Source organism: Vidua macroura, chromosome 19 (genome assembly GCF_024509145.1).
Source record: "Vidua macroura isolate BioBank_ID:100142 chromosome 19, ASM2450914v1, whole genome shotgun sequence".
NCBI classification, from domain to species: Eukaryota; Metazoa; Chordata; class Aves; order Passeriformes; family Viduidae; genus Vidua; species Vidua macroura.
Genome location: NC_071589.1, coordinates 2358177 through 2370272, shown reverse-complemented (window position 1 = coordinate 2370272; position 12096 = coordinate 2358177). Strand labels below are relative to the sequence as shown.

General features: G+C 47.6%; 1 protein-coding gene across 3 annotated transcripts in view; it reads right to left on the bottom strand.

Annotated features, from left to right (window-relative positions):
* GAS7 (growth arrest specific 7) overlaps positions 1–12096 on the bottom strand; it is an 80472-nt gene that overhangs the window by 44375 nt on the left and 24001 nt on the right. For 2 of the 3 annotated variants that reach the window (XM_053994876.1, XM_053994877.1), the window contains exon 2: positions 5454–5577. In XM_053994876.1, coding sequence (XP_053850851.1) covers positions 5454–5577 — 124 coding nt within the window. Of the gene's footprint in view, positions 1–5453; positions 5578–6367; positions 6452–12096 lie in introns of those variants that run through there. The other variant, XM_053994878.1, reaches the window with a different exon arrangement.

The following is a 12096-nucleotide window of genomic DNA, read 5'->3' as shown; positions in this document are numbered from 1 at the left end:
GAACTGAAATCCACTTCCATCCCACAGGCAGTTCAATAAAAGAGAGACTGGGGCTGCCAAACAGCTTTTGACCTCAGTCTTGAAAGACACACCATGGAGACAGGCACCATCCAGGAGTTCCTGAATTGTTCTGTCCATGCTGAATGGAGAGGTGCTTGTCACCACCTCTACAGCCCAGGAAAAGCTGCTGACAAGAGCTCTCACTTGATCTTTCAAAATGATCACTGGGATATCTACCCATGTCCTTCCTTTTGCAAACACCATGTGACAAAAGTGAGCCCTTCACTGCAGGCTTAGCAGTGATAATAATGCTATTTCCAGCACTTTCTGAGACACGCTTTGTTTTTCTAGGTTTTAGGCCACTTCACCAAGGCAGGCTCCTATACCACCCTTTAGCTAGAGCATCCTGTATCAGAGGGGAATTGTCACTGAAACGTTTTAACTGTATGAGAAAAACCATGTAATAAAAATGCTTGACATCTCTTTGGTGTCTCCAGAGATGACTTTTTGAGCTGCAGTTCATAAGTTTGGTTGGAGTAGGAGCTGACCATAGCTGTTGTGGCATGAATAAAACCCCTCAACTCAGAGACCTTTCAAGAAAATGACCTCTTTCAACCACACAAAATTTCAGGATTGCTCCAGACCTTTTGTTGCAGGTGGCATTTCACTAATGATGCTTGTGATTATAAGAATATAAGGACTTTAATTAGGATCAAGATAACATGAAAGCAGAAGTTCTGCTTTCCAGGAGATAAAATGCTGTTTAGTAAATGGGAAGGACCTTAGGTAAAAGACAAGAAAAGGCTGGAAATCAGAACAGGCCACATTATGCTGGCCTCAGCTGTGAAAACAAGGTGGCAGTAAGCCACACAAACACTGGTGTCACAAGTACATAACTCATTTTTAATGTGATGGGCAAGGTAGCTGGAGTGCTATTGTTTGACTAATGCAAGAAGTATTGCAGCTGCAGCCCATCAGAGAATTTCTTCAGCATAATGAAATATTTTCTTGCTGAATCTACCACCCACACACAACTGAAAACCCCTCCTACAGACACTGAGTAACTCGTTAACCACGTAGTGGCTGTGCATTCTGGGCACTCTGCCTTGTGCTTTGCCATGGCAAGCAGGGATGTCTCTGGATGTTGCACAAGGCAGATGCCAGGCACCCAGCTGTAATGTCACTGGTGCAGACTCAACCTTCCTGTGGCAAGGCCATGCTCAGAAAACCCTGAGTACACTGAATTTTTCGTGGGCTTCATTGTGCAGGTTGTATCCAGCTCAGAGGCCCTTACAATGGTTTTGGGATTGAACCTGCTTCAAAGGATGATAAATGTGAAGTGTTTATCTGATGGGATATCAAGTGGAGACAGACAGGAATGTGCTGTTTGTCACCTCTGCACATCTGTTTGTTCCAGGGTCACCCCAATTTCTTCATTACTGATTTTCCTAACATTCTTCTTCCATGTAAGAACACTGTCTCATTTATATTCTATTTCTTTCTAGTTAAGAACCAATTCCTTGTGTTTTTTCCTGTAAAGACAATGAAAATTAGACCACACAACAACACACAGTGGAAATACTGTTACAGTCAGATAAGATCACAAAATCACAAAACAGTCTGAGAGTTGGAAGGGACCCAGAAGGATTATGGAGTCAGACCCTTAGATGAATGGCCCATATGGGGTCAAACCCACAGCCCTGGCATTATTAGCACCCTGCTCTGACCAACTGAGCTCATCTCAGGGTCAAGATGTACAACAAAGGCAGATAATCCCAGCGTGGAGGACATCAACCACTGGAAACAATGGTGACAGTAACAGTAATGCCTCACAAGAAGGGAGGTATCTCTGTATTTTGAAGGCTCAGAAGAATCAAGATTTTACTTGACCCTAAAATCTCACTTCCCCTCCCCAGGAACGTGAGTGGATACTTGTGTTACCACTTCTGAATAGTTCAAGCACTAAGAGCAATAAAACAATTTAACCCCAAAACAGAATTCTGCACTGAGTCAGAGAAGATGCACCACCAGGCATGTTCAGAAAGACAGGCTGCTGAACAGACAGGTCACCCAACACCTCCTGTCTTTAGGAGGAGGGCACAGAACTGCACACAGGGCTCATCTGGGGAGCAGCACAGAGCTCCACCACACCAAATCTTGTACAGCTTTAGCTTGCTGACCTTCTTCAAAGGCTGTGTCCCCCCATGCTCCCATCCCAGCAGATCCTGTGGTGTGGAGCCCACCCTCTGCTGCTGCCTGGTGACACTCCTGGCTGATCCTGCCTTTCCCTGAAGAGCTCAAGGGCAGGACAGTCCACGGAGGGGCAGGACCTGCCCCAAAACACAGTGGGAAGATTCAGCACAGCTGCAAATGAAAAGCACAAATGAAATGCTCCTCTGAACTCATATTAAGAGTCTTTGACTCAGACAACCAGAAGAAGCAAACCAGCAGATGAGTGACAAGAGCCTGGTTAGACATGATGATTGTAAAAATCGGGGAAGTACAAAGACACCAAATAAAGAAAAACTTCCATTGAGTCCCAGGCATTTGACAGTTTCTACATTGATAAATACTTTTCATGTCGTTTAGGCTTTACAGACTGAAACAAACAGGGCTGACAGGGATTTCAGGAAGTCACACTGCCCCTGCTCTACACCAGAGAAAGCCAACCATGAATTTTCATGGCTTTGCATAACCTGCTCCGGTGCTACAGACTCCCAGGCAACACTGTACTCCCACACTTCACTTCCAACAGAGCTTGGAAGGGTTAGCTGTCCTGGTGGCAACTGAAATGTGTTCTAGTGATGAAAACTGAAATTGAAATCTTCTAGTGATGACAGGCACTGCAAACAGCCTTCTCCCAAATGGCATTCGATGCACTTTAAGCCTGCTTTCACGACCCTGCACACATCTTTGCTTTCTAAGGGCAGACATCCCCAATCTCTCAGCATTTACCCACAGGCTATGTTTTCCACATCTTCCATCACTTCTGCTACTCTCTTCTGGGCTTTATCCAGCTGACTCACATATTTCCTGAAGTATAGAGTCCAAACAAGATAAAATATTCCAGCTGAGGCATTATAATTTCCTTGTAAAGTTGCAGGCTTACTTCATGCCTCACAGACAACACTCCTATTTATACAATGGAAAATGCTGGCTGGTTTGTACTAGCACAACACTGCTGGCTCTCACTCAACTTCAGATCCTCCAGAGCCCTAATGTCTTCATCTGTAAACTGTTCCATTGCCTGTCTTTGCCACTTAATTATTTCTGATGAAATCTCTGATCTTAAATGAATCTTTACTGAACAGCATCCTCCTATTCCAGGGTGATTGTGAATTCTGAGCCTGTTCTGTGCAGGAGAGAACACCGTGTTCCCTCCCAGCTCCAGTTAAAAGTTATTTTTTGAGTAAGTGCTCTCAATGTCAACATGCCATTCATCACTGGAAATACTGCCTAGAATGGATTCTCGGGCAGATCACTGCAGGATTCCCTTCAGTACAAACCCCCTTGGACAAGGGACCATTGATGACCATGCTCTGAGGATGAGCTGGCAAACAGTTTTGCAGCAGCTCATTGCAATTTAACTATGGCCCCTGCTTTGTTTTCCCTTTGGTCAGCTTTCAAATTGCCTTTGCTGCTCTTTGGATCTGTTTGCCCATCAGTGAAATGCCTTCCCTCACACAGCTCCCCTACCCCCAGACCCTGCCTGGTTGCTGGGTAAATGTTTAGCCACAGTCCCATACCTCCTCTCACCACAGCCTTTCAATGATGGAAGTGCTTTGGATTAGTCTGGTGAAGAGATTCTCATCTAAACAGAACTTGAACAAGTGATCCCTAAAACAAGGCTCAACACAGAAACCCCACTTCTACCCTCTCTTACATGCTGTTATTCTGAGAACCACACAACACTGTAATGGTTGAGAGCACAGCCACAGGTGGTTTGGGCATTCTCCTGAGAAAGACTGGTTGGAAGCGACCTCTGGAAGTTTTCAGCCCAGCTATTCTGAGCAGGATCACTGCTAACAACAGATCAGCCACAGCTCTGTCCAGCCAGTTTCTGAGATTTTCCAAAGACGAAGATTCCCCCGCCTCCCTGCTCAGCCTGTGCCAAAGTCATCCTCCCTTCCTAGAGGAATCAGAAATCTCCTGATTTCTGGCCTGAGCTCCCAAGCAGGATATGGCAATTGGCCCTTGTTATATTACTTGAAACTTTTGGGAGGGAAGTACAAAACTGCCTGACATTATGGAGAAATTTAGTTGCAGTCCCCCATCTTTCTGAGGCAGGGTCCCTGCGACAAGAGCTCTTCCACAAAAGAAACAGGCTCTGCCTCTTACTGGTTTCACCTGGCCAGTGATGGCTCAGAAATGAGTATCATCACCTCCTCCCCTGCACTTGAACTGCAGTGGGGATGGGGTATCTAACTCCTGCTCATCTCCTCAGCTGTGCAGGGGATGCTGCCCACCAGCAAGAGAAAACTGTGCTTGGAGATGGAGGCAGGGTTAAATGGAAATGCACCTTCTGGAGAGAGGGTCCTATAGGATGTGAGTGCATCAAACTCCACTAAGTAATGATTTGGCAAAGTTCTGGGCCAAAAGCTTCTTGAAATAAAATACATCAGCCCCTGAACAGCCCATGAGGTGCCCATGGCTCTCCTTTGTGAGATAAAGGAATGCCAGAGGTCACTCCTGATGGCTGCAACTTCCCTGTGAACAAGGTTAGCTCCTGCTGTCCTCTCCTTCATGTCACTCTGGCATTCTCTTTGCTAAAGAAATGTGGATTTGCTGGTCACAAGACCCTGTTTTGCAATGCTGCTGTGAGCTCATGATGAGAAGAGCAGGTTGACACAGAGTCTGGGGTAAACTGGAGGTGGTACAAGTTTGACAGGTCTTGAGCAGGTGATAAGATCATGAGTTAGGTCTGCTTCTCAACATGACAGTGACTAGAACACACCAATACAGACTGAAAGCTTTGTCTGTGTTGTCCTATTACATGTGTTTGTCTTTCCTTGTCTCCATGGACAAGCTGAGTCTGAGCAGTTCACTGTTTCTGTTTTCCCCAATGTGATTTTAGTGATATCTGATGCTCTATCAAACTACTTTACAGGTATGTGTATATACAGACATAAATATCTCCAGGCAAAGGACATAGGGAATGTGGTAAAAATTGTATCTTTAACAGTGTTTCATATGCCAAAACATTTATGACAGGGGCATTTCTACTTTACATTCTCTGTCTTTTGTCAACGTTTCAGATGTCTTCTCATGATCAGAATTAAGATGATAGAGTATCATAATCTTCTTCTATTTTCTTTCACATGGATGTCAGGATCATATTAATTACTTTGGCTCTGCAGCTACTTTTGTTATCAAAATCAACTGGCAAGATGATTTCCTGAAACACATTTGTGCTGGTATGGTGAAACATGTACTGGAAAGCCACCCCCACTTACCATTTGTGAAGGTGTTCACGTAGTACCTGCGACCCTGGGGAGACATGTAGCTCTGCCAGCCAGGGGGAAGGTGGCCGTTCAAGGTGTCTTCTCCTGGCTGAGGAGTTGCCTTTCGGGGTTTCTGCTGAGAAAAGAAAAAAAAAAAACCAAAAAAACAACTTATTAAGTCAGTATCTAGATAATGTAAAGTCTAACCAGACACACAGCTGGAAGGAAATGACGTGGCTTGGCATTCTACAGATTCCAATATACCCAAAGAATTTCAGTCCATTTCTCCCTCCATCTGTGCTAGCTTCATCCAGAACAGGAAGCAACACTGCCCTGGAGAAATCACCCTTTGGGACAGAAATGAACCCCTCTGTATTTAATATCCCAAGAGCACGTGGAGCTGTCCAAGAAAATTACTCTGAGCCGTAAAATGCAAAGCATGAAATGATCAAGTGTCTGAGAAAGAGGGGCAGGTACCTGGCCCTCCTTTACCTTCCCATGGATATACCAGTGGGTCAAAGCACTGATCGTGGAGGTGCTGTCACAATTTATTTTACAGAGGCACCATCACCTGAACCACAAAACCAAACTCTCTCCCAGTAAACTCCATTGGATGGCACAGAGTACTGGAACAAATCCCGGGACAACTCCTCCACCACGGGATCAATGGTCCCCTGTTACTGTTTGCAAAGCACACTGAGGAAAAGTAAACTGTGCAGTGTGGGAGTGCACCAGCTCCGGAAGGACATGGCAGCAGGTTGGCTCCCTTGTATTCCCTTCACAGATATCTGGCCTTGAAAATAACAAAGATACACCAGACTGTCTGTGCTGTGCATGAAAACCTCATAAAGAGGAATTTAGGGTAATCCAGCCCTGAGCTCTGTTTCAGAAGATCCAGATTTCACACATTTTTGCTGCATGCTCACCGTTTCTGTACCCAACACCTTCTTTCCCTTCTGGAACTGAAGTCCCTCCATTCCCACTACCCTTCCTCCTCAATTTGATCCTACAGTGATTCCATGTGCCAAGCAGGTCACCATTAAGCTCAGATCACTTTAGGGGCCCATGGTATTCCTCCACTTTGCACAATCAGCACCAGAGCCCTGCAAGGACAGATATTAGCAGTTTGCTTAAGGGAAGCTCTGAATTGCCCCAACATCCTTTCAGTCACATTTTCAGTGTGCTTCATGTGTCTCTGCTGGACTGCAGGAGGAGCAGAGGTCTTTCACAGGTGAGTGCCATGCTGTATTCTGAAACAAAGGCTATGCCAAGAGACAGATGAGGATGGTACACAGTAAACACCAGCAAATGTTGGATGGAAACAGTATGAAAAGCAAAGTTAACCCAGTGTTTCAGCTGTAGTCCCTGCCAAAATGTGCACCACTTCAAAAAGCATACAAACATCATGTTTTGCAGTTGCTAATTCTGTTTTTTGGTTACTAATATTTCTACTTTTTCTTCTGATTTTGCCAATCAAGAAGTGCTGTGAGCACTGCAGTCTCTATCAATGACAGTCAAGAGGGAATCTCAGCACTGCCAAATGCTGAAGTTCTTGCACACAGTGGGGAAACAGTTTGCTTGTATGTGCGTGTATTGTGGTTTAACTCCAGCCAGCAACTCAGCACTACACAGCCACCCACTCCCTGCCTCCCACCCCTGGGATAGGGAGGAGAATCAGAAAAAAAAGTAAAATTCGTGAGAGAAGAACAGTTTAATCACTGAAATAAAGTAAAAGATAATGATAATAATAACTATAATGATGATGATAACAAAGAAACAGGAGGAAACAAAAAGAGAGAGGAATAAAACCCAAGAAAGACAAGTGATGCACAGTACAATTGAACACCCATACCCAGCCCTTCTCTGAGCAGCATTCAGCCCCTCCTAGCCAACTCCCCCAGTTTATACACTGGGCATGACGTTCTGTGGTGTGGAATATCATTTTGGACAGTGTGGTCAGCTGTCCTGGCCTTGCTCCCTCCTGGCTCCTTCTGCAGCTCCTTGCTGGCACAGCACAGGACACTGATGAGTTCTCCACTTAGGGCTGGCATTGCTGAGCTAAACTAAATCAGGCTGTTATCAACATTATTCTCCTACTGAATCCAAACTTGGCACTGTACCAGCTGCTAGGAAGAAAACTAACAGTACCTCAGCTGAAACCAAGACAGCATGGAGTATGTGTGGATCTCTTCCCTTTGTTTTAGACAGGAATTTGACTCAGCTCACTATCAGGCAGGACTCATCCCCCCATGGAGACTGCAGAGGAAGATCCACTGAATGCAAGGAGCACTGCTGTGTTAGAGCCCCCAACTGGTCCCAGTGCAATCCCCTCCCTACAACACTTGGGCTCTGACTCCTACAGCAGCTTTTGGGGGAAAGAGGAACTGAAAAGCCATAGGGGAGGAACTGAAGAAAAACCAAAACTTGACTTCATACAGGTTTCCTAACCACCCTCCCCTCACAGAATCACAGAATCACCAACTGGTTTGGATTGGAAGGGACCTTAAAGATCATCTCATTCATCCCCCTGCCATGGCAGGGACACCTTCCACTATCCCAAGCTCCAAGCCCTGTCCAGCCTGGTCTAGGACACTTCCAGGGATCCAGGGGCAGCCACAGCTTCTCTGGGCAGCCTGTGCCAGGGCCTCACCACTTCCACAGTAAAGAATTTCTTCTTAATGTCTTGACCTCAACCTACTCTCTCTCAGTTTGAAGCCATTCCCCCTTGCCATATCACTACAAGCCCTATTCTCCTCATGTAGGAGCCCAGGATGCTCTGGCATAGATAGTGTGGGATGATGAGATCTGGGATAGATGCACATGGGCCTGGGCATTATAATGCACAACAGATTAAGTACCTCTTAGTTTAGGCACACTCAGCAAGCCATCCTTTCAGAAATGAGAGTGCCAGAGAGGCCATCGTGGGTAGCACATCGTCCCCTTTCTGCCAAAACAGGAGATCTGAGGAAAAGGAGAGATCTTCTTGCTCTATTTTTCTCAGCAGACATAAGCCTGTTCCAGCCAGGCCATCTGCAGTCCCTTCTTCTTTTGTCAGCACAGTTAAACCAGGACCATGTTTGAACACCTCTGTGGGAGAAGTTTTGGTTACTGTGGCATGTGATGACAGCAATCCTGCTGCTGGGACACAGCAAGGACGGGGCCATGGGACTGCACAGGGAGCACAGGCAACTGGCAGACAGTGTTCCAAGAAGCCAGCTCCACATCTGGCACAGCTCCACATCTGGCACAGCAGCCACAGACAGGCTTCAGAGCTCTCCCAAACCCAGCTGCCACCAGGGCACCCCTGTTCCCAGCCACATGGAACAAGGAAAGCACTTAGAGGTACCCATGTGTAGATGCACCTCTTCCTTAGATCAGCAAGACTGGACTGTTACTTTGATTTCTTGTTCCTGTTTTAGGGGAATTATTGCCAGGATAATTTCTGAGAACAGTAAATCACAACAGAGGATGTCTGCATGGAGAGGAGGTTCCCTGTCAGTAGAGAGCATTGCAAACCACCAAAGAGAGAGCAGCAGGCAGGGACTGGGAGTGAAGAAAAGCTCAGCTTGAAAAGAATCTGCCAGTCATGAGGATAAGTATCAAGGCTTACCAGGGAGCTGTGCACTTCTTGTGGTTCCTCCATGAAGATTAAGTGCCTCTTTCTAGGAGTTCTGCTGTATTCCAATAAAGAGAAAAAGGCAGGACCCTGACACCCCTGCCCCAGCTCAGGCTGGGTGGGCTTGCAGTCCCTTCTGCTTTCTAAACCTTCCAACTCCCACAGCGCCTTTGAGCTCAGAAACGTTCAGGCCACTCCCCTCACTGTCACTGCTGGAAGTGTCACCAGCTGCTGTCCCCATGGTGGTGGGCAGGCAAATCTGGACCCAGAAAGGATGTCTGCAACACATGCTCGAGGAAACAGGAAACCTGAACAATGTGAGCAGTGAACGTGTGACCCCAGTGAAATCCTCCTCCATCTGTATTGGATGCCTGGAAAAGGGATCAAAGTGTCTCACAAAACATTAAAATCCAACAGCACAAGCACTTCTCTCCCACGAGATTTCCTAGGATCAGAATCCTGTGTAGCAGGGGAACATTGAAGAGCCACCCAACAGGTCTGCTTCTACAGACAAGGAATGGTTTTTGTCTGCTGCCTGCAGAAACACAGGGATGGAATTCTCCTGATAAATGCACAGCAGAGAGGAAACAGAAATGAGCAGCAAATGCAGAAAGGGCACTGGTGCTCTTCAGCACCAAAGAGAGATGAGAGAGAGAGATAGCAAAGGCAAGCATGTGGAATAACAACAGATCTATGGGTTTAACTCCCCTAATCCAGGAGAGCAGCACTGACAAGAGGCAGAAGGATTTGCTGTTTAGGTCAGAGCACACAAACCTGACCGTTCTCTGTGCTTCTTCCCTTGCACCCATGGGCACTGGGCCAGCGATGGCAAGAAGAGGACAACCTGTGTGGGCCAGAGAGCCACCCCACAGCACCACAACCCTGACCAGGAAATACTGCTCCATCTGAGTGCTGCTATACACTGATGGTCTAGAGGCATGTCTGAAGAGAAGGACACCTGGGTCAGACATCCTGGATGCTTCACGTGAAGAAGAGCAGCAGCCTGTCAGAGCTCTGACACTTTCTGTCTGGCTGGGCCAGCTCAGAACAGGGCAGCACAGCCAGCAGGGAGGTGGTGAGTGCCTCTCTCACTCCACCTCTTCTGACTGTTCTCTTTTTCTTTTCTTTCTTGGTCTTCTTGATCAAGTTAGCAGCAGTCCAACTCATTCTGTTCCTTTGGAAAAGCCCTTGGCATTGTGATTCTGTTCCAGTGGTGGGAAAAAAGCCAAAGAGAGTTTTATGTAGCAAAGTGGGGCTAACAGGGAGTAACACACATCAGTTCAATCCATGATGACTTGACCCTGAGGCAAGTTCTGCCTTGCTCAATAGAGGAAAATGACTTCCCATTTTCAAACTGCAGGAAATCCCCATTCTCCTTCAAAGAGGGATCCTGGGAGGAAACATCTGTGTGTTGACAAGCCTGAGCTCCCTGAAGATGTATGGGCTTGCACAGTGCTCCAGCAGAGCTCAGTCCAGGGGCAATTCCCAACACACAACCCCAGGGAAAGGAAAGAAAAACAATCCCAAACCCACAAGTTCAAGCCTACAGCAACCTGATCTAACTCTGAACAAGGGGCTGGACCAGAGACCTTCAAAAGTCTCTTCCAATTTAAATTCTCCTGTGATTTTATGATCCTGTTTCAGCAGAGCATGCAGCCTTGGAGCAAACGAAGAGGAGCCTCTGGCTGTGGGACAGGGCTGGAGGGCAGATCAGCACACTCACCTGCTGCTGCCACCTGTCCAGTCCCACCTGCAGACCCAGCAGCACCAGGAAAGGCTGCAGTGCCCAAACAAGCAGCTGCCCTGCAGTGCTGGAGGATCACTGGTGACAGAAAGATGGGCAAACTATGGAGGGGAAGCTCTCTGCAAGGAGCAATGCAAGGACACAGCATGAATCTGCCCCTGCAGCAGCCTCTTGTCCTGTGGGGAACAGCTTGTTCTGCACTGACAATACTGAGCTTTATCTTTCTGTCCAACTGCAGTTTGCGTGACCACTGAGCTTGGGAAGGGTGTGTGTCAGTCCTGGTGCAGAAAAGGCAGAAGCACAGAATCACAGAATGGTTTGGGCTGGAAAGGACCTCAAAGCTCATCTCATTCCACCCCCCCCTGCCATGGCAGGGACACTTTCCACTAGCCCAGGCTGCTCCAAGCCCCACCTAACCTAACCTTGGACACTTCCAGGGATGGGGCAGACACAGCTTCTCTAGGCAGCCTGTGCCAGGGCTTGCCCACCATCAGAGTGAAGAATTTCTTCCTAAAAGCTCATCAAAACCTGCTCTGTGTCACTGCAGGCCCTTGTCCAAAACCCCTCTCTAGCTGTCCTGGAGCCCTTTTAGGTACAGGAGGGTGCTGTATGGAGCAGTTAAAGAAGTGGGGTCTGTGTTTGGTGCCTGTACCAGCCTGTGCCCTGCCTCAGGAGAAGGCCTGGGGCACCCACAAACCTCTCAGCCCTACCCACAGCCTCGCTCTGCCTCGTACTTTGAGTCATTCTGTATTTTGTTCATTTTTATGCAATCTTCCTTGCTCAACATTTGGTTTCCATGGAGTCACATACACTGTGTGAAACACATTTATATATAGAAAGTGGAACGGGTCATATGATCTGTCCTGGTTGTCAGGGCAACCAGCACAGCTCCCCTCGGGCTGAACAGGATGGCACGTTCTGCTGGGGACAAGCCACCCTCCCTGGGTGGCCCTGCCCGTGCCACTGCCCTGCAGCCCTGCTGTGCCATTCCTCTGCTCCGGGCGCCAGCCTCATGTGCCACCAGCCCTCGTCCCCCAGGGGACAGCCCCTTTCCTGTGCTGAGTTGGAGCATCTCAGAGTGCTGAGCTTGAAGCTGTGGGCTGAACTGTGCCCACATTCCAGCTGAGCTGGGCAGCTCGCATTTTTCCCAGTTTTAAAAACCTCCTTGCGCTAGTGAGTTTCCTCTGTGCCATGCCACTCTGCCTCACTCCTGCCTAAGTAACTCCTGTATCTCCGTGCAGCTGCTGTTTCCTTGGATGCCATCTCTGCCACCTTCCCACCAGCTGATGGTGGCT